Source organism: Strix aluco, chromosome 3, assembly GCF_031877795.1.
Source record: "Strix aluco isolate bStrAlu1 chromosome 3, bStrAlu1.hap1, whole genome shotgun sequence".
In the NCBI taxonomy this organism is placed as follows: Eukaryota; Metazoa; Chordata; class Aves; order Strigiformes; family Strigidae; genus Strix; species Strix aluco.
The window spans coordinates 45,666,998-45,683,845 of record NC_133933.1 but is presented as its reverse complement, the minus strand read 5'-3'; the positions used below and the strand labels follow the sequence as shown (position 1 = coordinate 45,683,845).

General features: G+C 37.0%; 1 protein-coding gene across 5 annotated transcripts in view; it reads right to left on the bottom strand.

Annotated features, from left to right (window-relative positions):
* The window catches only part of RGS7 (regulator of G protein signaling 7), a 245,378-nt gene that overhangs the window by 17,724 nt on the left and 210,806 nt on the right, over positions 1–16,848 (bottom strand). For all 5 annotated transcript variants that reach the window (XM_074818377.1, XM_074818378.1, XM_074818379.1 and 2 more), the window contains exons 10-14: positions 9,510–9,584; positions 8,314–8,412; positions 7,520–7,581; positions 5,919–6,029; positions 5,309–5,434 (exon numbers count right to left, since the gene is read on the bottom strand). In XM_074818377.1, coding sequence (XP_074674478.1) covers positions 5,309–5,434; positions 5,919–6,029; positions 7,520–7,581; positions 8,314–8,412; positions 9,510–9,584 — 473 coding nt within the window. The remainder of the gene's footprint in view (positions 1–5,308; positions 5,435–5,918; positions 6,030–7,519; positions 7,582–8,313; positions 8,413–9,509; positions 9,585–16,848) is intronic.

Below are 16,848 nucleotides of genomic sequence, written 5' to 3'. Positions count from 1 at the left end.
CAGAGATTTAAAGTCAAATCTGCAAAGTTAGGAAATGCCAAAAATAAGGCTGCCACCTCTTGCATTTTCAAAAATAACTTTTCTGAATATCCCATGGCAACCAACAGCACAGATGAAGTTGAAATGGAGTCTGCAAGACCTCAGTACAGGGCCTCAAATCAAAAGAGCTCCCTGTCCCCTTTTACAGCTCTCTGACTCATGAGCTGTGACCAGAGCAAGGGAAGACTCCTGCAGCAAACAGCATGCAGTGTGAAGCAGTAAATGTGTGCAAGGGCAGGAGAGGGGAGAGGGGGAGCCCAACAGCATTTGCTGGGCAATGATATACACAGACTTAAGAGTTACTTCATGTAAGAAACTAGAGTTCAGTCTCTTTGCCCTTGGATGAAACTCTGTATCTCCTGTTGGTGGAGGTTTGCTTTTGCCATGGAGACCCTTGCTAGAAGATGCTCAGTACTGTCTGAACAGAGACCTGAGTAGCTGGGTGTAAACCTCGCTGCTGTCTTTGTTCACAGCTGGGTCACACACCAGACGTATAGCTGAGTGAGAGTGTATAAGCTTATGATAGTTGTACATCCAGCCACATAACATGGTAAGACACATGTTGCAAGACATCTGGGGATTATGTCCTCCAGCTGGATTACTTTCAAAGTGAGGATGGCCTTGCCAGATAAATAGCACAGCTGAAACTCAGCTTCCGTCCCATTAACTGACCTAAATGTCAGATACAGCCATCAGCAGATCCCAGATCAAGTTAATCAGTTAAATTTAGCACATAGGAACACAGAGTGAGAGAAAGGCTGCAGTGATTCTCCACAAAATATGTGAGGTTTGGGCAGAGTGTGGAGATGGTGAAGTGGGAATTACGTGGGCTTTGCACCTAGTGATGTGGCACAACAGGTCGGAGGACAGACTTTTCAGCATTTTCAGCAAAAGTAAACAAAAACCTTAACAAACTCCATGGAGAAAATCAGCTAGGAGCAGGAAAGACTACTGTCTGATTCCTAGAGTCCACCTTCTTGCCATGTACAACTTCAAGCTTCAAGAGAGATTAGTGCTGAAGGTCTTCAAGAAAATGACTGAGAATCATTAAATCTTGCAACTAGTTTATTCTGCAGAAATGACAATTCAAAACTCAATCAGCTTGAGTGTGAATGAGAAATAAAGCACAGGCAATTCCAGCCTTGAGGATTAAATTTTGGTCAAGTTATTAGCACCCAGAACCAGGCCTCATAATCAACAGTGTGAAGGATAAATGTTACCAGTGCCCATAGTGTGTGGTAAAGTGTCATTACCAGTTCAGATTTGCAGGACAGACAACAAGGACAGTTAATCAGTCTTCATATTTTATAACATGCAGAACTCTCTCCTCCACCATCAGTGAAGACAGAAATGTCTTGCATTTAAAGTCATCAGGAGTGGCGATCAGTAATAAAGAGCAAAGAAGTGAAAGTGAAACAGGCTGGATTAAAAAGAAAACTTAATCTCTTGCACCATTCTCCCTCTTCTCTAGTAAAAACACTGTTATGGTGTTATTAAAAAGAATAACCAGAACCACTGAAGTTAAAGATAAAATTAAGCACTATGACCAAAACAGTTTGTAGGCAACACTGCAAATTTTTAGTAGTGTATATGTGGGTTTTCCTTTATTTTTTCTACAGGACATAATTGAAGCCTCTATCTCCACTACAGAACATTTCTACAACAACTTAAATGGGTGAGTCCAAAATAAACACCTCACAAAATCTCAGCTTACAGGGGGATGGTCAGAGAAAATGTATTGAGAGAAAACATCTAAATCTAGCTAACTCCTCAGACATTCTCTTCTATTCTCTTTCTGGGCAACCAGAACTCAAAGCCCCTTTTCCCCATTTACTCACACATTATGGAAGCTAATAAATGAGGATCAAAGGAAGGGGCAAAGGGGTCCAGCAGCTTTTCCTTCTGTGCTTCATGACAGATGTCCTGTCACCACTCTCCCTTCACTAACCTAGGAGGCTTTTGCAGTCTTAGCACTGCCTTGGAGATCACACCTACTGCAATACTGCATAATGACTTGGACAGGCTTTCAGACTGTCAGGCCTGAAACCATTTAGATCTTTACAGGCTGTAATTCCTATGAAACAACCACCTGGGAGAAAATGTACAGTCAGCATACGAATATTAACATTCCAAAGAATTCTGCAGCACTACAGACAAAGAAAGTATACAGAGAGGAATGGGGATTTTCTACCGAGAAAGAAATTAGGTCTCCAGGTGCCACACTGCAGTAAGATTCATATTGCTATCTCACCCTCCTTGGAAAGTCCTTTTTCAGTGCCTGGACAGCCTTGTGACCAAGCTCAGTAGTACTGGGTTGTGCTCAAACTTAAGTCTTGTGAATTTTAAACAATGGTCACCATTTTTGTAATAGGCAGTGGGAATTTGACAAATCTATTATCCAAATCATATGTTACTTTAGCTATTTGTTCTGTGTGGTGAGCAGCATGCAAAGCAATCCCTCCAAAAAATCTGCATGGTAACAAGAGATTACAAATCATGGCATGTGTTAGGTGAATGCAGAATCCAGCCTGGGTGTTAGCAAACTTCAGGCACACTGTAATGAAGCCACTGCACTGACAGAACTTCCTTTTATTCCTTAGACAGGTTTATTCCTTTGCTATGCTTTACAACAGCCCTTTAGAGAGTGAAATACTTTTAATCCCAATTTACAGGCAAAGAAAAAAAGCACAAAGATACAGACTAAGAAGGTGAAACCTGATTGCATTCCTAATCATTGCACAGCTCTTAGTTTTAACTCACAGCTCAAGTTTCTTCATCCCTGTTCTGTTTCTTAAAACAGGATCTATATCCACTAAGAATGAGATTCTCAGCCAGCTTAGACACTCTCAGTCCAAGTTAATGAAACAGAAACGCTGCAACTTTTAGCTGCATAACATAATCACACTTGAATAGAAACGGTGTATTGGGTAGACTTATCATTTCGCATTTTTGATATCTCTTTCACCAAAGAGTGGTAGAAGACTTCTAATCAACTAATACTGAGTCTCTGTAGTGTCTGCAGTCCCCTGCTGTATCTTGTGTACTGTGCTTGGTAGCTTGAATCCAGGGTCCTGGCTGTCTGTCCCACTGTATGTTTGATGGTGCTTATTGTAAATTTTATCATGATTAGATCTGTAAAAGGACAAGAGCCAGGTACTGACTTGATTTCAGTTTGTTGCAGTGGGAAGATGTGGATGGAAATAAATATTTTCTCAAGGTGGCTGTCAAATCCCCAAAAAACACTCCCAAAAAACCAAATTGCCACAATGGGGTTAATAAGTGAGCAAAGAAATTGGTGGTCTTTTAAATTTAAGGTTTATTCAGCAGTAATGCTTGAAACCATCAAGCTTTTCATTCCTTTTACTGAGATCTATTACATTTTGACTTCCATACATAACAAGCTTTACAAATTCATGCTTTCTAACCTGACTTTACTGTGTGAGCCTAACAGTGGATTGATTTCCCTACAGTTTGAGAATTCATAAACATAATTATGAGCTTGTAAAACAGTTTTTCTTCAGTTAATCATCACAGGAAGCACCTTCTCAGTGCAAGTTTGATTCCCTGCCTGATCCTTCACAGGGGCAGCCTTTAAGCTAATATTCACCATTGCTCAGGTATTTTTTAATGCCAATATAAGAATCTAGAGAGAGAGACAGAAGAGTAGATGGCATATCAAGGAATCAGCTCTGAACAAATTTCTCTAGGGAATTTTTCTGGATCAGTCACTTGCAGTTTGCCTGTGGTTAGTGTTGTAAATAGGATTAGAAGAAAGAGCGAGGGATTATGTGGGTAACAGTCTAGTTGGCAGAGAGACAAATTGATCACAGAAAACTACAAAAACTGCAGCACATACTGGGCTGCATAGGTTCACGTTTGAACAGCTGCTCTGCATAAGGAATTACCAGGATGCTCTTTAAATAAAAATATTACCTTTCCTTTTCTTGGCATTATTCTGACTTTTAAAATTTCATTTTACCACTTGGATCTTTTAATTTAAAAAAATCTGTATCTCTCACTAATGGAGTTATCCACATACACATACAAGGCCATATTTCCATGGAGATAACGGCAATCAGTTGGAAAATATCACAAGGTCTAGAGTATCTAATATACATCTGTGATGCAAAATTCAGTGTTTGAATATGAACATGGTCTGCAACTTAGAGAAGTCCATCTCCAATTATTCTGCTGACAAACTTAAATTAACAACAAGGAGGTCTGTGCAATTACTCAGCATTTGCGAATCAACACCACAAAATGCTGCATGCCTCTTGTAAGATACTACATAAATGTAACTCTAGTATGAATGGCTATGCTGCACCACTACAGAATGAGAACTGGCATAGAAAAAAAAAGTACTTTAGGATTTTTCGAAGTTCTAGAATGTGTGCAAATAGGATTTTATACTCCTTACACTATTGGTAAACGGGAAGTGATACACATGACATCTGACAAAAAGGTGGAATAAAGAGAAAATTATGTTGTACATGATTTTGTACTATGTACAGTTTGACTCATCTATAGAAAGGCTGTTATTAATCCCTCTGAAATAATTCTTACCAAAATATGACTTCCTTAGAACGGCAACAACAAAACATGCCATTAGACAATGGATGGACTATCATTTTTTAAACTCAAATAATTGTTCTCCCTCACTTAAAAGTAATTCTGTGTATATATATATATTTTTTTAAAAATTATTTGAGCTTCATACACTAGCAGCACCTTTCCATTTTGCGATTATTGAGGAATTTGAGAGCTAGCTGTCACACTACTTCTGTTGTGTCAGATCCACGAGTTCGAGAATCTTGGTGAAGATTTTAAAAAGATTAATGATCCCCAGAAAGCTGGCCAGTAGTGAAAGTCTGTGAATTTTACTTCCAAATCCTTTATTTATTTTTTAACCAATTCTGTTGTTTCATTTTACTGTTCTCATAATATTTGACTTAAGAAAAGATACCAAACAGGCTTTGAATTGGACAATGTTTTAAACCTGTTTAATAAAATGAGCTGAGAGAAAAGCTCTTGTAGTTTGACCAAAAGTCAGACATGAATGGGAAAATATGCTTCATGTGAGTCTCTGCTAACTGTATTAATCTTTCCCTCAGCCTGAATATGGGAGCAGGCAGCAATCTGCAAGAATGGATTCTAAAAGATAAGACACAGGAAAATTTTTGAAGGGGCCAAAAAATGAAAGGTATCGGACAATCTCCTTCCCCACAATGTATCATATAAGCTATTAAAAAATAAAGTCCCTCTCATTTACCTTAAATTTTCGGAACTGAATTCTGACTCCAGGAACTTGAGAAACTGCTCTCTTCCCACAGGGTCTTTCAAAGCTTCATCCATGCCAAACCCCCATCGTTTCACCCGCTGCTGTCCTGGCTCTTTGCTACAGAAGAAAAAACAACAGGACCCACGATCAGTAATATTTCAGTATTCTAATACTCTGTGTTCATAATTTAGACTAAGTCCTAAAGTTCAACCACAGATTTATCACCTTCCAGATTGCTCATATCTGTGCAATGTTCAGAGATGAGCAACCAGGCTGTTAGTACTTACACAGGGTGAAGGTAATATGCATGCATTTACACAGAAGAATAAGGACTTCCAATTAGGAAGTGTTATCAGATTTTAAAAAGTGTCTTTTTTCCCCACACTGGAACCCTGGAAACTGGTTATTATAACTTTTTACACAGATTTATTAATGCATAGCTCTTCTCATCTTACGAAACTGTAAAGCTGGAAATACCAAAAGGATACTTCATTGACCTTCTGCCTCAGTATTTTCCTGCAGTACCCCTGTCTGAAATCTTCACATTTCAAGAAAAGCCTGTTACACACTCTAATCCAAAAGGAGAAATAAAACTATATACCTTGCCTCCAGTTCCCAGAAAGTGGTGTCATCTGATATCCAAGGGTTTGAGGGATCAGGGGGCACAAGAAAAGGATCATATTCCAAATACTGCTCCGTATAAGCTAATAGACTAGGAAAACAAAAGTATCAAACATTATCATGTCAGCAGGTGAGGAAACCTGATCAGGTTACCCCAGTTAATAAGTTACCTTGCATCAACTGAACCATGGTAACCAGGTGTGCACACACAAGTCAGCTACAAGCTCAGGCTAAAATAGGTTTGCTCAAGCCTTTTAAAAGTGGATCCCTGAAGAAGGAGGGGTGGCTCAGATCTTATCAAGAGCTGACATAAAATAAACTACAAACTTGCCTAATACTTCCAGATAGCTCCTTTTAGGGCTCCTTTAGGCACTAATAAATTAAGTCAAGCAACCTCTTCCTTGCACATTCGCTTTCATAAAGAAGCATACTTTATACCCCTACGGTTTTAATTATCAGTTCATTCAAAATCTGTTCTAAAACACTGCATGCTATTCAGGTCATATTTATTGGCCCTGCAGCTGCTAGGACTCCTTTTTTCCTCTTTTAAATACAGTTAATATTTTTATTATTTCCTAATCAAATGGCACTACTCCCAAATTTATTGCTTTCCAAAAAAACCCGATTTTTTTCCAATTTCTTTGGTATTCATGAATTGGTCTGACTCAGTTGAACACGCTAAAAACTTTGCTTGTATTCTGGTATTTACATCTCCCACACCTTTATTCCTGCTTTCCATTTCCTTTTGCCTCGTAATTATTGAAAAATTATTGACAATTGAGGACAAATATTCTTTCTTTTCATTCCTATTTATATTTAGTCTGTATTCCATTTTTACTGTTTACCAAACACAAATTCTTAACCTGTTGTCTTTATATATTTGTTTGTATTTGTATATATACATACACATATATAAGTAGACACACATGTACAAATGCATGAGAAGATGAAGAACCATTTGGCTTAATTTCCTTTACTAAGTCTTATGCAGCTCAATTTTCTGCAATACCATCTCTGTATTTGATGTGTAGAATAGACCATTCCTTTTCTCTACATCTTCTCTACCTAAGCTGTAGTTAGTCTTTCCAAAGGGCTTTTTGTTTTACTTGCTTTCTAGCTCTTCCTGACAAATTTTGGTCTTATTTGGAGAATTCCTACTGTCTTACATCTTGTGATCCAAAGTAAGCTTAGACTCACTTTGTTCAAGCACTAAGCTCCTCACCCAGCTCTGCTGAGCAGTTCCCTTGCTTTATCAGTGATTGCCCTTTTGAAATATCAAAAGAGTAACCCCAGACCTATTTCCATTTAGCCTCCCTGCCAATGCAAGGTGCAACTTGTGACCATTTGGTCAGAGGCTCTATCAGTGACTTAGGGTTTTATCAGAAAAGTATCATGGAATACCTAGGCCATCTTTTTTCAATAAAAGAACTTCATACCTCCCACTTAAAATAAACTCCCATCAGTTATTTCCATGACACCTGAGCTCCCTTGTCTCTCTTTCTTTGAAGCCATTTTATACAGACATTTTTCCAGTAGTTATCAGTCTAATTGAAAAAACAGAAGATGTGACAATTTACTTACCTCTCTGCAACTTTTGACATTTTTAATCTATGTCTGTCTAATTGCATTTGCCAGTGCTTAATCTGCAAGAAAGGAAGGCAAAGAGTTTTATGAGTAATTCATTGCTTGACTCTATTTCCATAACTTTTTTATTAGGGCTGTAATTTAACCTTAATTTATCCTAGGGCACAGAAGAGAAATATATCTGAGTTAAAGCAACATTTCACCAGTGTAGCTCTAAAATAAATGGAATTTTCCATCAAAGAGAAAAGATCAGAGACAAAAAAAGGACCCAATATAACATTTTCCTTAAAAGTTCATCAACAGAAATCCAATTAGTCTTCTTTTAGATTTTTGAAGAGAACTACTGGTTCTTCAGACATTTACCTTCTCCCAAGTGTAACACCTCAGGAAAGATAATGAAGCATTAACAGTAGATAAATGTGTGAACCCATACATGCATACACAGAGATGTAAGTATACCCCCAAATCTTGAATCAGTGTTGAAAGGAACAGCAAGCTGTCAACTGCTAAAAGGGCTTAACGGGGTTAACTATGCAAAGAACCCACTAACTGGCATGCTACTAATTGCCTTTAACTGTTTAACGCAAGATACAAAAAATGTCAGGTTTTGCCTCATTAGTTTTAATAGAATTTACATAGCTAAATCCATATATCCTGAAACAAGGAAAAGGTTTACTAAACGTTTGCTAGATCTGTTTTGAACAACTTCTCAGTTATGATATTTTTTGGTTTAATACCTACTTTCCTAAAAAGTTCATTTAAAAGTACATCTTTGTAGTTATTTTTCAAACCTCTTGGTGTAGTTCATCTTCTGTGGGTGGTTTAGTCTCTGGTACTGGTGTGTGGGTAGGGCTGTGACTTCGAATGTCGTTTTGTAAGCCATAGACAGACTACACAAAAAATATGGAACAATGATAGTTGCTTTCAATCCATGTTTTCTACATGTACCCATAGTAACTGTGATGTTTTAGTACAGTATGCTCAAGAAGTTAGTCAAGATCACCTTTTCCTAAAGCAACTGCAAATAAGCCATGCACTCAGATAAAATTGTGCTTCTATACCATGGTGTAAAATAAAGACTTTCAAAACCCCACAATTTCATAATGCCATAGAACACAGCATCTACTTTTACTATGTCCCTATATGCACAGCAATGTAAACACGAGGGATATGACACTGAAAGTCAGCTATTACAGTAAGTGGAGATGACCAGTAGGAAAAGAAGAAACAGTATCGTAAAAGGTAGACTATCACAATGGATTATCTGGATGACTCCCAAATTTGCAATTACTACTTGGCAAATTATGCTAATCTGGACCTTTTACTACCATAAATAAACTAAGCTAAAACTTTCTCTAAATCCACTTTCCTTTTTAAAATGTATTTTTCCATACATTCACATGAAAATATACCTCAAAGGAAGTATTTTAAAGTTGGAGTCAATCTACATTATTATGATAAAAAGGATTTGAAAGAAAGTGTTGTTTCAATCCATCTATACATCCCTAGAGAATTTGCACTGTTCATGTCTGGATCCTAATTTAGATTAAGCTAATTTCCTCCACAACTTCTGGTCATCCATTTGGGGCATAATTGTAAACAAGAGACACCCTTTTCATTAAGACCAGATCAAGAAGAACTGCTGTTATAGTTTACACTGCATTTTTAATTTATTTTTTCTTAATTACTGACAGAAACATTTTAACATGCTTTATTCAATCTACTAAACAACATGAATAAAGCATGTAAAAATGAATTTTATTTTCATATTCTCTGGGTATTTCTCTAAAGCCTTTCTTATGTATAGCATTTACTTAGTATTAGCAAATTTGTTAACACTAATTCATTTAAGAGCTTATGAAATAATAACATATGTTCATGTATTTGTTCTTTGCAGCTGTAAGAAAAAAATTGTTTTAAGAAACTATGGAACTTCGTGCTCTAAATTACCTCCACCTCTGGATTTTGCTATAATATCAGTACTTACCTTTCTTGTTTTATGTGGATTTCTCATTCTTGAAGATTTTTTAATATCCACTTCAGTAGTGTTTACACATCCAGGCTATTAAAAGAAAAAGAAAGAAAAGCACAAGGATAAAATCTGCTAAGGAATTCCATACTATTTTCATTGAGATACTCTTCAGTTTGTAAGGCAGAAAGCCTAAATAACCAGAACCTTATAATAGCTTGATGTCCTTCTGCAATAGTCCCTAAAACCTAAATAACATATAGTCTAAGGAAGCACCTCAAGTACCATTCTGTCTGACTTATTGTAAGACAGAATCATTTGCTATTCAGCCTTGTTTGTTGGACCCTATGATGGTTTTTAGGACTAGTTATACTGTATATCTTTATGCTGAAAGTACTGAAAGCAATGTACAGAGGAGCAGAAAATATCCAAATGCATATTATAAGACACACTTGCAGCACAGAGAGGTACTATTTCAAATTAAATTGCTATTGGCAGCATTTGGGAATTTTGGAGTGAGATACTGAAGACCACATACTTAGAGCTCATGATATAGTGAATATGAAATAAAATAAATTGACAAGATAACAGAAAGAAATCACAGGTTTCTGCTTTAGTTTTGCCAAGAAAGCCATTGCTAGAATGTGCATTCTAGCTATTCCTCTAAGAAGCATGGTTGACCTAATGAGACAAAATAAATAGAGCTGTGCAATACCTACCTCACCTGTGAACACCAGGCTCCCTTCAGGAGCATCTGGGTTTGGGTCACTTTTAAAGATTTTTTTTTTTTTTTAAAGATGAAAAAATGTGACAAAATAGGATTTGTTTCTTCAGAAAAGAAAAGAAAAAAACAACCCACCAGGCTTCAGCAGCCTAACTGGAAGACTTGCAGTCTAAACAGAATGACTCTCAACACATCTGATTTGGCCTTCAAAGATTCTCACAACTCTGTAGCATACCAAAGGACACAAGTCATCTAGTTTCTCCTAATTCATCTTCCTTTGACACTTCCCTCTAAGCAGAAACTATGTGCAGAAATCTGTTCTTTACCCATTGCTGGAAACAACTAATAATGTGTTATGCTCTCAGGTGAGTCTTACCTATTGATTTTAGAGGGATTACATTTGCCAGTGAGAGTGGGAAGTACAAAATCTGCTCTCTAGTGGGAGCAGATTTTTAGTGAAACGATGTTGGGTATTTTTAATGGGAGTAGCTAGATGAAGAATTTATTTGCCAGACAACCAAGCTGGACTTATTATCACACTAATGATACAAGCTTTGTCTTCCTATCATAATGTAAAATGCTCAATGTGGCTGTAAATCTTTACAGACAAAAATTTTAAAGATTTCTTATATAGGCAGAGCCAAGAAACAAATACATTTCATTAAACAGGCCAATAGTACTTTGCCTCTGGAAAATATTTTAAATAACAGACTGATTTTTATATCCAGTATGATTTTAAAATTAATAAGGGTTTTTTTTAAAGTAATACATTAATGTGCGCTTGATCGTATTACATTTCCAGTATAAACAGTTTCTAATCACTAAAAATAAAAATAGGCACTTAGATAATATTCTCAAGACTGCATCTGACATGCCTGTTGAGCCAGATTTGGGAAGGTACACTTTGTGCTTGTGAACAAAAATGGTAGTTTTTTAACTTGGAATGACTTGTAACTCTCAAAGACAATGACAGGTTGAAAAATACAAAATTCTGCATGATGATCAATTTAAAGGCAGAAAGCAATTTCAGAGGGCAGTATACTGAGATATAAAGTTAAAAAGAAAACAATGCAACTGCTTTAGGATTATGGCAGCAGCTGGCAGTGAAGAAGACATGGGTTTTTAACGATATCTACAGCCCTTGAATGCAACCATTTGAATATCAGGCACACTTACATAAGGCACAAACTGTTATTTGTTTAGGTTTCAGTTATGGTTTGTTAAAAGCATGTCCTAAAAATGGAGAGGAAAAAAAAAAAGAAAAAAAAAAAGAAAATAAAAAGGAAAGAAAAAGGGCATAAACCTCATCTGAAGCCTCTTATTTTCAAAGATGTCAAGTCCTCCAGCAGTAAATGGTATGAACAGATCTAGCACCTTGCCCAGGTAACTTACATGCCAGAGCTGTGCAGATTCATGCGAGAGACACAAGAAATTCTGGGAGGTTTTTAGGAATGAAACAAGGGCAATGTTTTTGTGGGTTGGAAAGAGACCCAACCCAGGACAGCATCTAGTGGATTCTTACTGACACCTGGCTGTTTAAAGCCTCTCATGCTGAAGTAAAGCTGCTGTGGCATACTTCAGCAGGGGCATTTGTGAGAGTCTGTGAGGGCAGAAACTGGACCACTGTGCGACTGAAGGGAAGCCGACAGGAGAGTAGCAGCAGGAAGGTACAGGCAAGGAAGCATCAGAACACTTCAGTGCAAAAGGGAAGGCAGCTAAAGGGTGTATGACTACTCTGACAACCTGGGGTAACAATAGGAGTTTAAGACATATACCACTACCACTATACAATACTGTTCTCATAATTTGATTCGAATTATATCCCTGGAAGTACCTAATGTGATCAGGGCTACACTTAATGTTTTCTTCTGAACTGAAGAATATTTATTAAAATGATACTTGATATGAAATGGGATTTATTGTTTTTCTGGTGCTGCCACACTTCATCTGTCAATTTTTAGGAATAAATGTCAAACATCTTTTCAATTAAAACAAATGCAAAGGCTTGCATTATTTGAACATTTTGCTAAAATAACTTGGAGTCTTTGTGGGAAAACCTTTGCTGGACAACATTTCATTTTATTCGTATGCCCCTATTAACATAATAAGTATGTGTTTGGATACAATTACATCCAGCTGTGTTTTGTTTTTGTGTTGCTTTTTTAACTGGACTACCATAGTTCAACTAGTGAGATGCCTGTCAGAGTGCTCTGCTGCAAGATTCCATTTAGTCTGTAGTATATAATTTGCATACTAATACTGTAAATAGTTTTCAAACAGATTTCCTGGAAGACTTGAAACCTCTTCTATATGTGTAAATATAATGTTTATTTCTTTCAGGAGTAATCTGTATGAAAACAGTTCCCCCTCCACACACACAGAGGCAAGTCTTGTGACCTTGTTGAAATTATCATACAGCAAGATCATAACCAGGGTAGAATTTGGCCCTCATCCATTTTTAAATAGCTGGCTGAAAAACTGTCATATATTCAAACGAAACTTAGTTTCTTTTCATTGATCTGTTAGCATGTCCTTATCTCAAAGTACATATGCCATTGTATTAATTTACAGCAAAGGACATGTCAGTCCAGTCATGATAAATAATCTGCTGAGATAAATGGATGCAGATAAGTAATATAAAAAAACAGATTTTTTAATCCCTACTTCAATTATTTGATAATCACATTAGTATGAATTCCAAGCAGCACGACTTTCTATTGATGCTGCCTAGGAGGCTGCATAATAGGATTCTGCCAATAAAGAGTGGAATGAGGAAGCCTCCTCTGCAAGGAGAGGACATCCAACAACTCCAGGTCCAAGAACTTACATGCTTGGGTCTGGCTACAGCCAACATTTGTAAACAACAACCACCTGAGAGTATGTTTAGTTAAAAAAATCCGCTTGATATTCATAATCTTTCCCTGATAACTGTGGCAACAGCAAATTAATTAATTAAGCCCTTACAATATTGCTAACAGTGAATTAATTTTCTGTCATCTGTAGCAACTCTTTGGAAGAATAAATTGTTTACATCAAATGGGATGCTTTAGCCACGGTACATTTCCATCCAAATAGTTCAGAATACCTAATATTTATAGTCTGTCTGCTGTACAAAGTTGAACACTCTAATGGCCCTTTTTATTGCCTGGCCACATAGCCAAAATCAATTTCTATCAACACCTTTTTATGTAAAATCTCTTTGCTATAATGTACTTGTAGTTCTAGTAAGTGTGAAATCCTCAACAGAAAGTAAATTAATGTTTATAATGACATCAGTTTAAGTTTTGATTTTTTTTTTTCTTTCTTAAAGAATATGGCAATTTAACTGTGGATCTACTTAAACCAGAAGAACCAGAAATTTTCTTGTATCTCAGACAAATACACCCATATACGTGGGAGGGAATAAGCTCATGCATTGCAATAGGCTGGGAACTGTCTGTCTGTATTGCTGCTCTGTAGAAAATGATCTGAGGGAGAAGCTGAATGTGAGTCAGCAGTATGTCCTTGCATCAATGCAGACAAACCACATACCCAGCTGCATTAGCAACAGCATAGCCAGGAGGCAAAGGAAGTGGTTATTTCTTTCTACGCGGCATCATGAGGATACATCTGGAATACCAAGTCTAGTTTTGGGCCCCTCAAACAATACAAGAATTATATTCAAAATGGAACAGTCCAGTGGAGGAACAGACTTTTTACTCCTTGCAAAAGGGGAGAACTAACTGTTGTCTTCTGCTGCCTAAAGGGGGCTTGCAGAGCTAGACCTGTTCTAGAAGTGCACCATGAAAAGACAGGAGGCAATAGCTAAAAATTGCAGTAAAGGAAATTCCAGTTAGCTATAAAGAAATATTCTTCATAATAAAAGGATGAGGTTGCTTAAGAGATGCTGTAGAATCTCCATACTTAGTGATTTTCAAAGTTTTTTAAGCAAGGGCCTGGACAATTTTATTCAACTTAGAAGTTAGCACTGCTTTGAGCAGGAGGTTGGACTAGAGGACCTCCAGAGGTCCCTCTCAGCCTACATTTTTGTTGTACAGCCTATGATCTTCACAAGCTGCAACGATTGAAATTCAAATACTCCACCTTACAGAACACTCCAATCAAGTGTTCACGGCAGTGTGAAATTCATCACCCTGTCTTCCCCTCCCCACAACTGCAGAACAGAAAGACGAGACTGATATTTGCTTCCTTACTGCTGCCTCTGCCCTCTGGCAGCCTGTGGTGTGTACTCAACCCATACAAACAAGCCTAGTGATAATTTAAGCAAATGTAATTTCACAGCCTCTTTAGCTAAAAACACATAGGTGCTATTTAAAATAATTACCTCATTTCAGTATGCACACCCATAAATTCAGGGAGCATTAAAGCAGTAAATATTTAGGCAGATTGATTCACATCCTTTACACAGTTTCATTGCATTTCAGTGTCAATACACTATGAAATAAATCTTTTTATTTGTTTCACAAGCATGGGCTAACTTGTTAAGTTCAATTGCAAAATACTAAATTTTAAGATCTCCAGGCTTTCAAAATTTAAACACTATAAATTTAAATCACGGACATGGATACAAGCATGACAGATCTTCACTTCCACTTGGAAAAGATAAAGTCAGACACACAAACATAAAGACAAGGCAGAGATTGAAAGCTGTCTTTTACATTGTTTGTAACAATCACTGTCGGAGTCACCATTAGCCGGGGTCCTTATTTCTCCGTGCGGGAACAGAAACGACGCAACACCAATGTGATGATCAGGTCGTCCATCTTTTTATTATAGTTATTGTTCTAGTTTTTTTCTATTCCTTTTCTGGTTACATTTATACTCTACTAAGTTCCATACACGCACTCATCTATCTTCTAATAGGCTACAGGTCATCTACACGCGCTGTTCACGCGCCTCTACAAGCATTTGCATTGGTTAATTGCAATTAGCACATAAAGCCCAAAACTTGCCAAAACTCCCTTATCTCATACCCTGTTTTGCTCAGACTTGTGTGCTTTTGCTGACCACAGGTGTTTCTCACTTATCTGCTGTCTTGTGTGTTTTTGCCAGCCTTATTTTGCTGGCCTTGTCTTCGTCCTTGAATTCTTCTGTCTGCACTAACTTTCTCCCAGCGCGGCCCAGACTCCTACACAATCACAAATATATTAAGCTTAAAATTTGAAATTTCCTGAGTGTCAAATGTTAGTGTTGCTTTCTGCAACAACCTATTCTGCTATTTCTGTCATTGTTGCTTTTTCTGTCATTTTTCTAGGAAAGGAGTCTTCTAACCCTCAAGTTACCATTGATATCACACACTTCTAAAGTAGGGAAAGGAAGCTAGTTAGACAGTGAATGATAAGAAGAATACCAGAGTTCATTTTTTATTTGAAGTTTTTATATTCCAGTTTACTTGTGTAGTTAGCTGAACTGTGCGTAGTTAAAAATCAAGGGGAGAATAAGGGCATGAAAGATTCTAAAAAAGAAAAAAAGGCAAAGAAAAAAATTCCAGCAGTACTCAGCTGAAAAAACACCAAAGGAGTTATTAGCTGGAGGAATACCCAGTTTGGCTCTGGTTATGTAGGAAAGTTTATTTTTTTCTCTTACAAAGTCTAGCATCAAATCAGACATTAAAATCCTATGTTGAGTAAGTTGTCAGTAATGGCTAAAATTGAGGCTCTCACAAAGGGGAAAAAAAAAAAAAAAGGCTATATTCTCCTGCAATGCACCAATTTTTCATTTCCCAGAGATGGAAGTTACTGTAATGTGCAGAACCCACTAAGGCTTATAAGGAAAGGCTGAGGTTTAGGTATAGATTATTTGGATATTTTGGGGTTTACCTCATTTTACACACTTCAGGTCAATGAGTAAAAAGGCTTTGCAGTGGAAGAGCTGCACTATTAATGACTTTGCTGGTGCAATAGAAAGTCAGAGGAACATTTCAAATGTGCCAAGTACAAGTGGTCAGATCTTTTAACAGGATTTGAAAAAACAGCTGTTATCTTAAGGTCCAGTCAAAGGAAGGCTGCACATCTCCAACCCTTTACAAATTTCAGAAAACTCTTTTCCTGGTGGTTGTCTGGTAGGACCTGAAAGCTGTTTAAAATGTAGCTCACTTTATAGCTATTAGTTCAGTCAACCTCAATTAAGTGGTGAAAAAATAAATCCAGTAGCCATAGTTGCCAGAACCTGCAAATATGTAGGAATGTGTATTGATACTGCTGCTAGGGGAGATCTCATTGGCCTCTGTTACACCACCCAAGGCATTAAAGCCAAACCAATGATTACAGGGAGTGGGCTATAGGAACCACTTTCTTTTGGTTGAAAAAAAAATATTGTTACTTACAACTGAAGCACTTAATCATGGGTTTAATTTACAATCAACTAGGTGTACCTAATCTGAAACACTCTTATGAACTTTATTAGCCTCTCCAAAAGTCTATGGCTTAATTACAATTTCCATTTGGTTCAGCAGTTCTTTGACAATAACTCTGAGAAATCAAGTGTGTAAGCATTGGGACTTCTCTTGACAACATCTCTAGTCACGAGATCCCCAGTAAATTAGCAGATGTCTGAAGAAAGAGGAAGAATATTATGGTGAGTTTAATTATCAGGATACAAGTGATTAACTTTTTTTTTTTTTTAATTTTGCAA